The sequence below is a fragment of the Trichomycterus rosablanca genome, chromosome 5 (assembly GCF_030014385.1).
Source record: "Trichomycterus rosablanca isolate fTriRos1 chromosome 5, fTriRos1.hap1, whole genome shotgun sequence".
In the NCBI taxonomy this organism is placed as follows: domain Eukaryota; kingdom Metazoa; phylum Chordata; class Actinopteri; order Siluriformes; family Trichomycteridae; genus Trichomycterus; species Trichomycterus rosablanca.
Window position 1 is genome coordinate 17,075,379 of NC_085992.1, and position 15,762 is coordinate 17,091,140.

The 15,762-nt window shown below is 38.4% G+C and overlaps 1 protein-coding gene across 1 annotated transcript in view; it reads right to left on the bottom strand.

The window, feature by feature from the left end:
- Nucleotides 1-273: 273 nt before the first annotated feature.
- Nucleotides 274-15,762, bottom strand: part of LOC134314369 (MAM domain-containing glycosylphosphatidylinositol anchor protein 1) — a 294,987-nt gene continuing 279,498 nt past the window's right edge. The window contains exons 16-17 of the mRNA XM_062994950.1: nt 9,564-9,669; nt 274-447 (exon numbers count right to left, since the gene is read on the bottom strand). Of these exons, the coding sequence (XP_062851020.1) occupies nt 350-447; nt 9,564-9,669 (204 nt within the window). The 3' untranslated portion in view covers nt 274-349. The remainder of the gene's footprint in view (nt 448-9,563; nt 9,670-15,762) is intronic.

Here is a 15,762-nt window from a genome sequence, read left to right on the forward strand (position 1 = left end):
GTAGCAACTGACACTTTGGTGTGTCGGCAACACAGATCGGATGCAGAGGCAAGGTAATGGGGAAGAACAATAAACACAGAAACATACTTAATTGATGGGGATGATTTGGGTGTCGCATCACAGGCCTCAGAAGTCTGATACCATGTGCTGATGTCGACTAAGGAATATGCTCAAAGCTAAGCATTTGCCAGGTGACGAGGGAAAGCAAGGTTAAGTATGTATGAACCGATGAATAAATACATTTTTAAAAGGATAAGATGAGATAAGGGAGGAAACACATCTGGGCAGTGCTGGGAAATGCCACAGGGGGCGGCGGGTGACGCGTAATGATTCAAACATGTGTCGCTGATCATCTGGCGAAGAGCAGGGTGTTTAGGCACAAGATGCTAACTAGCAGCGCGATCCAGGAGACAGGTGGAAGGCTTTGGGCCAATCCTTGAAGCACATCTGGAAAGCAAAACAGAAAGAAAGTGCATCTTCTTTTATTATGTGTCAATAGTTTGCAAGTCTGTAATAACAATACAGTGATACCTTGACGCTCTTCTTCGACAAATTTGTACCCTTAAACTCGACGTGTGGGACTGTCGTTTTGTTTAGTGCTTGGCTTGAGCGGTGTGGTGAAATGTTATCAAAGTGTGAATATGAGATGAATCTGCATTTGTGTGGAATAACCGTCAAATTTGCTCTAAAAGCATCCACATGTATCTGTGTTTAGCTGGATTTTCCTCACTGTTTCACTTTTAAACTTGTGTTATAGCTCAGGGTTCTGAGAAAATGTAAGAATCCGTTTTTTCGAGACTAAAACACTTATTGTGAGTCTAAAAAGCTTAACGGACAATATATTAAAGAACTAAACCTCTCTTAATTATTACTGCTCACAAGTTCTCTCCACTAATACAATTTCTCGCTCATTGTTTTAGTACAATAAGTCACGTCAAGCTTTGTGCACCAACACACTCCATAGGAAATAACGGCACAGCCAGTGTTACGCTATTTTGCTGCTTCTCATGTAAATGTGCCCTTACTGAACTCACTAAGGAATACGGTATTCCAAGCTCAAGCATCTCAACGATTAAGAAGCATAAGTAAACAATAAAGAAGTAAAGGTAGTAAAGTGCAGGCTTTAATGTATTTTTTATTATTTTTTAACTGTTTTCTAACAAATTTCAGTGTTTTCTTTATTAGTCATGTTATTTTTAGTGTATAAGTGTCAGAAACAACCCCATTATTAGCGTAAAATATATGCAGTTCCACAGGACCATGGAACGCATTACTAGGTTTTTAATTCTATTGGTAAAAAATACCTATAAACTCAACACCACTCCCAGAACCAATTGACGTTGAGTTTCACGGTACCACTGTACCCCATAGGAACCCACCCTTACTGACAAGAAGTTATTTGATTGGTGGACCATTCTCAAGACTGCAACGACACTAATGTTGTAATAACATGGTTTTGTGTTGTCTGTGTAAAGCAGATGAAGTTTCTTCTTACAGCAAAAAAAACTAGCTCTATACTCTAACAGTGCACTTAAATAAGTGCTAACAGGGTATGAGTTCTTAATAATTCTAAACAATGTCTAAAAATCCCAATAACACTGCTGCACCTGATATACCAGAACAAAAATACTACCATGTCATTACCATATTAGTGTCACTGAACTGCTGATATTGGTCAACACCCAAAACATGATCTGGTCTGTATGGGTCCTATAATAGATACTTTTGATTGATAAATGGGGTACAAGTGTCCAGAGTAACAGGTCCAGAGTAACAGGTGGGCTACAGTCTGTAACTGTGTACCTACAAAGCTAATCTATATGGTAGATGTGTTCTTTAAAGTGCTTGATGAGTGTATAGAACGTATTAAAATATATATTTTGAAAAATACAGGCTGTCTAAGTGTCTACAATAATAGTTATGAGTTCTTTTCTCATTACTGTACAGCCATGCTTAAGTGGAATTAATTACAGACCAAAACATTGATAACTAGAAGCTTATGGACATGTATGGGTAACAGAAAGTAAATGAATAGCTATCGATATTCAGTAATGATAAGTAATGACTAGAAAATGCATGGATCTTTATGTCACATTAAAATAAAGATGTAGCATGAGTAACTGCTTCTAATTTTACTTCACAAGACCTATGTTTGTATTTTCTACACACACAAACACACTCATATTACAGTTTATCTTTCATTTGTCTGACATTGACCATTATCTAGGATGTAAATGAAGTGGACTTAAGCATGAATTGGATTATTGTTAACGAGGAACTTGTGCAGCATCTGCCTCACTCTCTCTTCCCCTTTTATCTGACCCTTTTTCATCTGATTTCAGTAGCAAGACAAAGTCACGATGACTAAAGATAAGGTTGGCTGCAATTGCTGGTTGAAGAGCATTCAGTGCTCATGACCAATAGCATTCCACAACCAACAGATGGATCTTCATTCAGCCTTCCCTCAGCCATGACTAACTGTGTTTGCTGTGCATCCGGCAAGACCACTGGCACCTAGACTTAAACATACGTCTCCGAGGTGGTGGGCTAGTGTATGAACTTGCTCTATCAACTAAACTACACACACTTAATGTACACAAGACTGTTCATCTGTAATTCTTTAATTCATGACGATATCTATATTGTATACAAACCCAACTAGCAGTTGAATTATAGTGAGAAGGATTATCTTCCACTCTCTGTCAGTCAGGATGACTGGAGATAAGGTTGGGCACAGTGGGGGGTGGGGAGTTAAGGACTACTAGTGTGACCATGACCTAGAGTTTTCCACAATGTACAGGTTGTTCCCAGAGACATGGTCGATTGTGTGCCCGACTACGCTTAGGCATCACACAATAGTTTAGCTGTTGTTTTTTTTTTCATTCACCATCATGACCATCATCATCTAGGATGTAGCATCTACCTCAACCCTTCTTTTACATCCTTATTTTATTTCAATAGTGTCAGGGGGTTAAGCAGGGGGTTAAGGAGTGCCAGTGTGGTCCTAACCTAGGGCTTTCCACAAGCTTTCCCCTTTAACCTTCTCTCCCTCAGACATGGCCAACTGCTGTATGCCCAACCAGGCTAGTGGCATCAAGAACTGCACCTGGGTCTTCATGGTGGTGGACTGGCATGTTAGCTCACTCCACCAACTGTGTGGCATGCATACACATCACCTTATGCATGCATGGTACCATAAGAATGGGTTTAATACATAAAGAGCAGCTCTCTACTTAAAGGATCAATATGGCTTATGTAAAAGTTTCCACCTCACTCCTTCTTTAATTTCTCATTTGATTCTTGTGGTGTCGGGGGGTTAAGCAGGGGGTTAAGGAGTGCCTGTGTGGTCCTAACCTAGGGCTTTTCACAAACTTTCTCTGCCTCAGACATGGCCAACTGCTGTATGCCCAACCAGGTTAGTGGCATCAAGAACTGCACCTGGGTCTTCATGGTGGTGGACTGGTGAATTAACCTGCTCCACCAACTAAGTGGCATGCATACACATCACCTTATGCATGCATGGTACCACCAAAATGAGTTTAATACATAAAGAGCAGCTCTCTACTAAAGAATCAATATGGGTTGTCTAAATAGTTTCTACCTCACTCCTTTATTGCTTACTCATTTGATTCCAGTGGTGTCGGGGGGTTAAGCAGGGGGTTAAGGAGTGCCCGTGTGGTCCTAACCTAGGGCTTTTCGCAAACTTTCCCCTTCAACCTTCTCTCCCTCAGACATGGCCAACTGCTGTATGACCAACCAGGCTAGTGGCATCAAAAACTGCACCTGGGTATTCATGGTGGTAGACTGGTGTATTAGCCTGGTCCTCCAACTGAGTAGCACACATACATATCACCTTATGCATGTGTGGTACCACCAAAATGGGTTTAATACATAAAGAACAGCTCCCTACTTAAAGAATCAATATGGATTATGTAAAGCGTTTTTAGTGCTGGCAGAAAATCAATACATTTTTAATAAATTTTACTCTTCCGTTTCAGTAAAGTGTAATAAGTTTATGACACTTCTCAAGGACTTTTAAAGGAGATAGAAAGATAGAGTGTGTGATGTTTCAGCTAAACACAAGTCTGAAGTGTGTGTATGTCTATCATGGGACTCTATCCTGGGATATATGCAATGATGTGTACGGGACTTTATACACCAAACACTTTATTAGGCTATACAACTTTGTGGCTGTACAATTACTGACTGTTGCTATCCGTTGCTCTGTACACTTTGTACCCATTGTACCCCATTTTTATTTTTAAAGGAACCGCCAAAGTACTCCAACTGATCAGATGATATTTGGGTGGTGGACCATACAGTACATGCGACTAACATGGTAATGGCTTGGTAGTGTGTCGATGCTGGGAGGTGAATAGTACTCTTACTGAAAATGTAAAGCCAAAAAGTGTCTTGTGAATAGAAACTGTTCACTGATTAAAGACCGGAAAAGATTAACAATGGCTGTGTATGAGTATAGCACATAAGTAACTAACTGAAGACAAGTTAGAGGAAAATTGCTAGCCTAAGCTGACTGAAAGACTTTGGTAACTTAACCACTCTATACACCCATTGTAGATGTACTTCAACAGCCCACAGCATTCCTGCTTGTTGGCACAAAGCAGATGCATACACCGATCAGCCATAACATTAAAACCACCTCCTTGTTTCTACACGCACTGTCCATTTTATCAGCTCCACTTACCATATAGAAGCACTTTGTAGTTCTACAATTACTGACTGTAGTTTCACTGCATGCTTTATTAGCCCCCTTTCATGCTGTTCTTCAATGGTCAGGACTCTCCAAGGACCACCACAGAGCAGGTATTATTTAGGTGGTGGATCATTCTCAGCACTGCAGTGACACTGACATGGTGGTGGTGTGTTAGTGTGTGATGTGCTGGTATAAGTGGATCAGACACAGCAGCGCTGCTGGATTTTTTAAATACCGTGTCCACTCACTGTCCACTCTATTAGACACTCCTACTCAGTTGGTCCACCTTGTAGATCTAAAGTCAGAGACAATCGCTCATCTATTGCTGCTGTTTGAGTTGATCATCTTCTAGACCTTCATCAGTGGTCAGAGGACGCTGCCTATGGGGCGCTGTTGGCTGGATATTTTTGGTTGGTGGACTATTCTCAGTCCAGCAGTGACTGTGAGGTGTTAAAAAACTCCATCAGCATTGCTGTCTTATCCACTCATATACGAGTACAACACACACTAACACACCACCACCATGTCAGTGTCACTGCAGTGCTGAGAATGATCCACCACCCAAATAATACCTGCTCTGTGGGGGTCCTGACCATTGAAGAACAGCATGAAAGGGGACTAACAAAGCATGCAGAGAAACAGATGGACTACAGTCAGTAATTGTAGAACTACAATGTGCTTCTATATGGTAAGCCGATAAAATGGACAATGTGTGTAGAAACAAGGAGGTGGTTTTATTGTTATGGCTGATCAGTGTATATTCAAGCTGTGTACATCAAATTTTAATTTGCAAGTTCTTGTTCTTGGCTTTCTGTGTGGTCTTCCATTGTAGCCCATGCTCCCCAAGGTTTGAGGGTTGTAAAGAGTTGTTGTTTGAGTTACTGTATTCATACAGTCAGGTTAAACCAGTCAGTGTTTTTGCCTATGGAACATCTTTCTGGATGTTTTTTGACATAGTTTTAGAGTACTGTATGTGAAAATTCTTAGGGATCACCAATCCACCCAGCACCAAGAATATGCTATGGTCAAAGTCATGAATTTGTCTCACATATTTGTCTCATTCTGATAAGTGATGTGAGGTTCTTGACCCATATCTGCAGAAATTTATGCACTGAGCTGAACACAAGACTGGCTGATTAAAGCAGACATACAGGTTTCTATTCAGGTAGGTTTTCTGCTATTTTAATGATTTAACTTTAATCTCTCTTTTTGCCCCACTTTGGCTTTCAGATTCTAAGGGTGAGGTACATTGTAAATGTATTTTATCTTGACTTGGATATTCATCTACAGTTGTCCTGAGGCCATCAACTTTAATAGAGGCAATGAAAAAGAAGTAATTTGGTAAAAAAGTACATTAGACCAATAACTTTAAATTAATAATCTAAAATGTTAACTGCTCCCTGTGCTCCTATCTGGACATCACTTAAATGTTTATGGGCAACTGTAAAAGAATGAAACTAATAACTTTAAAGGTAAAGCATGAACTCATTAGAAGGTTTTCTGAATTCACTGCAACAGCAGTCAGTTTGAATTAATGACTGCATTACATTAAACTGCATGCAACAAATGCATTCAGAAAATTTTAGAAAAGACAGTGATCCACAGATTGGTTGTCAGTAAATGTCTTAAACAGTATAGTAAAAAATATGGTATGTAGTGCAGAAAGTGAAAAAGATATATCCAAAATTCTAAACCACTGCATATTTTAGACTTTTTAAACTTTTTAACCGGGTGAGGAAGGGCAATACAGCAGACTCACCACCAAGTGCAGTGGCTAAACCAAATCATAAAAAAGAAGGCTAAAAAAGAAATGAACATCAGCCACTACAGAAAGTGGCTGCAAAGAAAAAAAGCACTTCACGGCCTGTGCTAACTGGGAAGCTAATTAAAAATAATGAACAAGCTAAAGCCTTTAAAAAGGAGACTATCAGTTTAGTAGCTACATCCAACATGATGAGTGTTAGGTCAGAACTGCAGTCGAGTGCAACATGCCAGCTACTCAAGCCACTAATGTGCCACAGCATGATTGCAGACCAATCTAACTCAATTAAATCTCACTGTTTTTTAAATGTGAAACAGTTCACTAATCCTCATGTTACCTATTGCTGGGTAGCAGGGGAAACCCAGAATTCCAGCCTGCCATGTTCCACAGGGCCATAACCCGTTCAATCAGCCAAGTACTGGGTCCCACCGGGAACTCAGCCACAAGTTTGATGGGGGTAGGGTGGGATTAGAGGAAGGAATGAAGAGGCTTCATACTACTAACTTAAGGTGTGTAATGTAAAAAGAAGAGCTAATCCCTATGAAAGAGGGGAGTTATAGCTTTTAAGTGAAAGGACTAACAGCCACATGTATCTGAGACCCATTTTAGATGGGATTCGGCATCTAAATAAACAAATTTAAGTTTTTTTTCTTGGTGGGATTGGGCACTGCTATGGTACTAAAGTTTTTAATAAAAATGAGCAAAGCCCAGGAAGCACTGGATCAGGTGGATTGAGATGGGTCAAGTGCAGCTGGGGCATTCATAAGCCCAAAAGGCATTACCCTGTATTCATATTGCCCAAAGGGGTTGATTTAGGCCATCTTTCACTCACCCTATCAAGTTATCAGTGCTGCACAGGTCCAGACTATAACAACTGAGCTAAAAGTGCCCAGAATGCTCAGGTTGCTCCAGGGTTTTCTTTTCTGCCAAGAAGAATTTTAGGATATTGCCATTGATCATCTGGACTTGAGAGAAAAATCCTTTCAAAATAAAATCTGCCCATAAAATAAATCCTATAAAGATTAATCCATAAAATCCAATCAAAATGTCTTATCACAACTTCCAATAAAGCTGGAGCTTGTAGCAAGGGTGCATTTTATAATAGGTTCAGCAGATCCTTTTCATCTGAGTAAATATGCAGTAAAACTAGAGTGTGTTATAAATAAAATGAAAACATAGCCTGGGGGAAAATAGCCTGGAAACATTTTGTTCATTTACTTTGAATAAACATTGCAGAATCTAAAAATATACATATGAAAAACTAATAGCAGGTAACTAAAATAATTTTTTTACAGGCAGAAAAGAGTGAGATTGTAAGTTGGGACTCTCAAATTTCAATACTAGGAAAAGGGTGTGTTTATACTGTTAACTGTTAATGTGGAACAGTGGAATTTTTGCTTTTTCTTGCTATACACTATAGTCCGTAGTCACTGTTGTCTGCTTTTCTAACTGGACTGGAGACAGGTCAGTCAAGCACATGCACTCTACATCTACGAAGCAACTTGTTATAATTTATGCAGAATGAGGACTGGAATTGTCTTGCTGAAATTACATGGAGTTCCTGGGAAAATAGGTTGTCCTGATGGCAGCATTTCTTGATGAAGTGGTACACTGTGTTAAGTCACAATGATTTTTTAAAGTTCTCCCAAGCCTATGTGGCTATGTCCAATCAAGATAGCATGATGTTTTCTTAAACAACCACCTAAGGGGTCAGTGGTCACACACATTCAGCAGCAGTTTCTGTCCTTGGCCTTTTTGCACAGAGATTTCCCTTGACTCCCTGAATCTTTTCATGATATCATGAACTGTAGATGGTGAAATTCATTGTAATATTGCACAAAAACATTGTCTTTAAACTGACTGACAATTCTCTCATAAGGTTGGCACATAGGAGTAAACCCTGATCCATCCCTGCTTGGATGCTCTATTTATGCTCAATCTTGATGACCTCACCTGTAGCCAGTAAAACTCCTCATTGTGAAACCTTCCAGAACAGTGGTGCTTGTATTACCTTAGTCTTTTTTGTGGCATATATTTTTTTAAATAAATATTTACAATATACAATTAGGTTTGTTAGTGAAAACACATTTAAGGTTAAATAAAAGTTGTGATTTAACAAATTACAGTTTTTATTATTTATTGCATTTTAAGTGTCTTGACTTTGTTGGAAATTGTGTTTTTACAAATGCAAGCTAGTTTATTAGCATTTAGTTACTGTAATTGCTAATGAAACGCAGGTTTTGGGTATTTTGTCCTTAGACTAATGGCTTCTTCTTTACATTTACAATGAATGGCCCATAAGCACTACATGGAAACACAGACCATGAGCCTGTGGGACATCCTATTCTAAAACCATGAGCATTAATATGGGAATGGAGTTTGTGTGCAAAAGAACTAGTAAAATCTGGTAATGTGGTTGGTCAAGAAGACCTGGCTGTCAATCAACATCCTAAAATTGTTTGTTTGGGTTGAGATCATGGCTCTGGGAAGCCTGAACAAACTGGTCAACTCAAATTGGTCTTCATGAAAGGTGCCCAACACACAGGGACACTGATAATCTAAAATCTGTTCTTCTTCGTACATTCTTTAGGCATAGGCATCCTGCAAAAATCAAATTAAGACCACAATATACAATGCAGTAGAAATTGAGAAAGAACCCAGTGCTACAAGCAAATATCTGAAATCTTAGGTTTACAAAAGGACACCACAAGGAAAAATTGCACACTCTTATATAAAATGAAAATCCATAGATTAAAAACAGATTTTGAGCCCTATAGTATCATATCTTACCAACTATGAAGCAATATGAAGGGTGCGCATTATTGTTTAGGCATTTTTGGGCTTTTATTATTCCTGTGTCCCAATTGTAAATACATTTAATTCCCCTAGGCACTCTAGTGATCGTGTTTTTTGCACCACACTTGGACTTGGCCAGTGACGGGTAGATGTCTTGCAGATAGCCCTAACTTATACTGAGGATCTTGCTGTTCTCTCTGTATTCCTCTGACAGTGCCTTTATCAAAAGCTTAGCAGTAAGAAGGTGACTCTAAACTCATATCAGTGTGCTGGCATGAATTATGCACCAACCTGTTTCAGGCAGTTTTTCCTGCTTGCACTTCCCTTTTGTGACAGAGACATCATCAATGGCAATGTCACCCTCAAATCCATCGCCCCGGATGCCCTCGAACACCACCTGAAATTAGGAGGAATTTTAAAAAGATATATTGAAAATTAAAAATAGTTAATATAACCATGTTGCCATCAAATCAGACATTGTGGTGTGGGTGAAAAGAACATTGACAAAAGTCACATTATTTTTCTAGATGGCCAAAAGTATATGGTTGATCTACTCAAACTTTTTAGGTAAAACAACCTCCACTTTTCTGTGCCCCTTTAGTCAAAAGAGCATTTTTTAGCATTTTACATTCCTCTTTAGGGTTTTCTTGTATAAAGCAGTAATTAAAACAATAAGCTGCAAAGCATCTCCAAGTTATCACACAACCACAACGTTTAAGTGTTAGAATGATGGTTTTTGTGAACTCAGCTTTTAAAAAGAATTACCACAGTTCCAGCTTTTCTTTGTTTCAGGATAATGGCACTTTGGTTCCATGGAGTCCCAGAGCTTAGAAATAGCCTATTTTGTTTATTTATTAAATTAATTATTTTTGATTGGGATATCGTGTGCTGTTTGTTAAGAGCTTAGGGCTGATTGTTTTAGTAACTAGGACAACACCACATACTTTTTCATTTCACTGTGAATACAAATACACCGATCAGCCATAACATTAAAACCTCCTCCTTGTTTCTACACTCACTGTCAATTTTTTTAGCTCCACTTACCATATAAAAGTACTTTGTAGTTCTACAATTACTGACTGTAGTCCATCTGTTTCTCTGCATGCTTTGTTAGTCCCTTTTCATGCTGTTCTTTAATGGTCAGAATTCTCCCAGGACCACTACAGAGCAGGTATTATTTGAGTGGTGGGTCATTCTTAGCACTGCAGTGACACTGACATGGTGGTGGTGTGTTTGTGTGTGTTGTGCTGATATGAGTGGATAAGACACAGCGGTCCTGATTGAGTTTTTAAACACCTCACTGTCACTGCTAGACTAAGAATAGTCCACCAACCAAAACATTATCCAGCCAACAGCGGCCCGTGGGCAGCGTCCTGTGACCACTGATGAAGGTCTAGAAGATGACTGACTCAAACAGCAGCAATAGATGAGCGATCGTCTCTGATTTTACATCTACAAGGTGGACCAACTAGGTAGAAGTGTCTAATAGAGTGGACATGGTATTTAAAAACTCCAGCAGCGCTGCTGTGTCTGATCCACTCATACCAGCACAACACACACTAACACACCACCATCATGTCACTGTGCTGAGAATGATCCACCACCTAAATAATACCTACTCTATGGTGGTCATGTGGGGGTCCTGACTCTTGAAGAACAGGGTGAAATGGAGCTAAAAAGCATGCAGAGTAACAGATGGACTACAGTCAGTAATTGTAGAACTACAAAGTGCTTCTATATGGTAAGTGGAGCTAATAAAATGGACAGTGAGTGTAGAAACAAGGAGATGGTTTTAATGTTATGGCTGATTGGTATATATATATATATATATATATTAGGGCTGTCAAACGATTACAATTTTTAATCGCGATTAATCTCAGAATTTCATATAGTTAATCGCGATTAATCGCATTAAAATAATCTGTGTAAATGTTATAGAAAACAAGGATTTTTAAGTGAAATGTTACAATTAAAATGGTGAACACATTTTATGCTAAATGTACTTATGTTAAAAACTGCTGGGACAAGAGAAAACTGTAATGGAGTTTTATTCACTCACATACTAGGCAGTAATACTATCTAGCAGAGACCCTTGACTTCGTATATATGTCAGATTGTAAGTTAAAATTTCTCCATCAGCAAACATTGTAGATCAGCGGTGCTTTAGGTGGGATAAGGCGTAGTTATTGTAACAGACTTTTCTGTGGTTGTATCGTGACAATGGTTTGATGGACGTTTCTACACAAAGTGAGTGTGTTTTGACCCTTTGGGGCTTCCATAGTTCATGGAATAGCGTGCTTGGCTAACGACTCTAGCTGTCTGCTATTCAGTACCGTAACAGAAAAAGTAATACAAGTGTTCTGCTCCCGACAACTTGTGAATATACCGTGTATTTATTTTTTTATTAAGCAAGTGCTACGACGCTACGACGCTCGTTTACATTTGAGAAACGCCGTCTTAATGAGAGATGCCGTGCACGGCCAAGTCTCAACATAAACTACGGATGACTCGCAGGGCCAAATAGAATTTGCGTTAACGGCACTATTTTTTTTAATCGCGTTAAATTGAGATCGCGTATATATATGGCTTATGATTCAGTTCACGTGAGGGGTCTGGGTGCTGCTTCTATCTAAAATGGCACATTAATCTTGACAGGTAAATGTGGTTTCAGTACTAAGTGAAGAGCCTTTGAGTATTTGACACAGTCCTATTGTAGGGAAATATCAGTAATCTACAGAAAGAGAATATTAATGACATATTTGCATTCATACAATTTAGTGAATTGTCATGCTCTTCAAGGCTCAGTGTCTTCAGGCTTGGTGTCACTGAGTGCCCTTCTTGGCAGACAGAAAAAAAGACAAGTGCAAGGTTTGAGCCTCTTGACCACTTTCGACCGTAGAGAAAACACTCTTTTAAAACACTTTTGACTTCTGATCTTGCCAACCAGGCCAATTATACCCACACAATTCTAAATTTGCTGTCCCTGACCTTAGCTTAATCCAGACTTAGTCTCTCAGACCACGTTCAGAACGAGTAAATGAACAGGAGACAGAGCAGGCGAGACGAAATGAGACAAGGATGGAGTGAAAGCCGTGAGATTGCTAATAGACCATCCTGCTCATTTGTAGGGTGGACTAATTTGATTTCCATCGCTAGCATGGCGGTTGGTGCTAAGCTCAACCTTGCACTTTTACTGGTCTAATTGGCTACAGGGCCACGGTGGAGAAAGGGAACATGAGAGCAGTCTCAAACATTGCCATGTAATTTTATCTCAGACATGGCATGTCATGGCCTAAAGTATGTGGACACCCATGTTAATGATTCAGTTCAGGTGCTTCAGGCACACCATCACCAACAAGTCAAAAAAAATGACAGTTATATTAATGCTATACTTTTACATTTGTGACTTTGTTTGGGGAAGGTCCCTTTCTGTTCCAGCATGGCACAGCTCCAAAAAGACATAGCTTAAAGAGTTCTTTTTTGGCTAAATGGGAACATATTTCACATACAGTCCATGTGTCTTATACAGTCAAGCCGGAAAGTCTGCACACCCATTTCACCTTCTCCATGTTTTATTACATTACAGACTCATTCTTTAATAGATTAAGTTCATTTTTTGCCACAAAATTCTACACAAAATATCCCACAATGACAAAGTGAAAGCAGGTTTTTAGACATTTGTGCTAATTTATTCAAAATCAAAATGTAAAATATCATATGTACACAAGTGTGAACACCCTTTGATACGACACCCAAAAGTGAGCTGTGGTGCATTTTGTTTTCACTGATACTGCCTGAGATGTTTCTACAAGTTAACTGGAGTCCACCTGTGCTAAATTCAATTGATTGGACATGATTGGGGATTGCCAACGCCTGCCCATATAAGGTCCCACAGTTGACAGTGCATATCAGAGCAAACTCCAAGCCATGGGGATGGAAACAGGATTGTGTCAAGGCATAGATCTGGAGAAGGGTACAGAAATATTTATGCAGCTTTAATGGTCCCAAAGAGCACAGTGGCCACCATTATTTGTAAATGGAAGAAGTTTGGAACAACCATAAATCTTCCTAGACCTGGCCGCCCGGCCAAACTGAGCGATTGGGGAAGACGGGCCTTGGCCAGGAAGGCAAGCAGGAACCCGAGGGTCACTCTGACAGAGCTCCAGCGTATCCTTGTGGAGATGGGAGAACCTATCAGAAGATCAACCATCCAGGCAGCACTCCACAAATCACGTCTTTATGGTAGAGTGGCCAGATGGAAGCCACTACTTAGTAAAAGGCACATGACCGCTCGCTTGGAGTTTGCCAAAATGCACCTAGAGGACTCTCAAACCATGAGAAACAAGATTCTCTGGTCTGATGAAACCAAATTGAACTTGAATTGGTCTGAATACCAAGCGTCACGTCTGGAGGAAACCAGGCACCACTCATCACCTGGCTAGTGCCATCCCTACAGTGAAGCATGGCAGTGGCAGCATCATAACGTGGGGATGTTTTTCAGCAGCTGGACCGGGGCGACTAGTCTTGATAGAGGGAAAAATGAATGCAGCTAAGTACACTGAGATCCTTGAAGAAAACCTGCTCCAGAGCGCCTGAAAGATAATTTGAATGAATTAAATGTAAACAAACCATACATATACAAAATGCATATTTAAGGAACTGCTTTGTGCGTAAGGGTATGGTCATGTTGCCCTAAATTTGAATGTCTATAATTTATTTATATATTTAATTATATACTCCTATTAGCAATGGGTGTGGCTAAAACACTTAAACCTAAAGATTAGAATAGGTGTCCACATACTTTTGGTCATATATACTTATTTTTTTCTCAGTAAATTAGTATCATTGACATCATCAGAAGAAAATGACACATTTACTACACACTCCTTTATAAACCAGTTCGAGTGCTTGTGTTCTCTTCATTTATGAGTACACGTGCTACTATTTTCAACAAAACTCGCTTACATGGATGTCCGTGCAAAAGAGAGAAAGAAAACTTAATTAGTGCCAGTGACTGTTGAAGGTTATGGGAGAGTTGTGAAACTGAAAATCTCTTGTATGTTCCTATCACAAAATGCAAAAGCTGGATTCACAGAAAAGGGAAAGGTAGCTGGACTATACAAAACAAGAAGAGAAAAAAATACATAATAAACCTGGGGTCGAACAAGGTTAATGGAAAAAAGTGCAAAATAGAAAGCCCAGAAAGCCTAACATACTATATGAATGTGAAAAAAAGAGGTTCAAAAAGAGCGAATAGACTATAATAAACTCTTTTTTTCTCATGCTGTCTTTCATCAAATTATAATTAAGCAGAGCTAATTACTGATCATCCCTCAGTCCCCTTGCTCTTTTGTTTTCAAGTCCTTTCACTGTTGGTTGAATCTGGCCTCCCTTGATGGCTCTTAAAAGTGCTAGGTAGCACAGAAGGATCAACTTAGGTGGCAGATAATGGCAGCAGTCTTGGGCTAGGTACTTTAAAGCAGTAAGCAAGGCATAAAGGTACTGTACACAAAAAGCCTGATCTATTTCTTAGAGAAATGTAACAGCTTGGCTGCATTCATTTTTGGTCTGGCCCTATCACTAATTAAAATAATAATAATAATAATAATAATAATAATAATAATAATAATAATAATAATGATAGTAATAATAATAATAATAGTAGTAATAATAATAATAATAGCAATAATAATAATAATGATAATAGTAATAATAATAATAGTAATAATAGTAATAATAATAATAACAACAATAATAGTAATAATAATAATAGTAGTAGTAGTAATAATAATAATAGTAATATTAATAACGATAATAGTAATAATAGTAATATCATAATAATAATAATGTAATAATAATAATAATAGTAATAATGTAATAATAATAATAGTAATAATAATAATAATAGTAATAATAACAATAATAGTTTTATTAATGACAATAGTAATAATAATAATCGTAGTAATAATAATTATAATACTAATAGTAATATACTAATAGTAATAATAATAATAGTAATAATAATAATAATAATATTAATAATAATAATAGTAATAATAATAACGATAATAGTAATGATATTAATAATAACACAACTAATAATAATAGCAATAATAATAATAGTAATACAAATAATATAATAATGATAATGATATAATGATAATAATAGTAGTAATTATAATCATAGTAGTAATACTACTACTACTACTAATAATAATAATAATAATGATAATAATAATAATAATAATAATAATAATGGCCACTTAGGTGGCACAGCGGTAAAATACGCTAGCACATCAGAGCTGGGATTTCGAATACATTGCATCAAATCTCAGCTCGGCCATCCAGCTGTGCTGGGCGGCCACAAGAACAACAACTGGCTGTTGTTCAGGGTAGGATGAGCCGGACCAGGGTTCCTCATAACTGGTGCAATTACGACCTCTGCTGGCTGATTGATGGTGCCTGTGCAGAGTTGGGGAATACTGCTCAT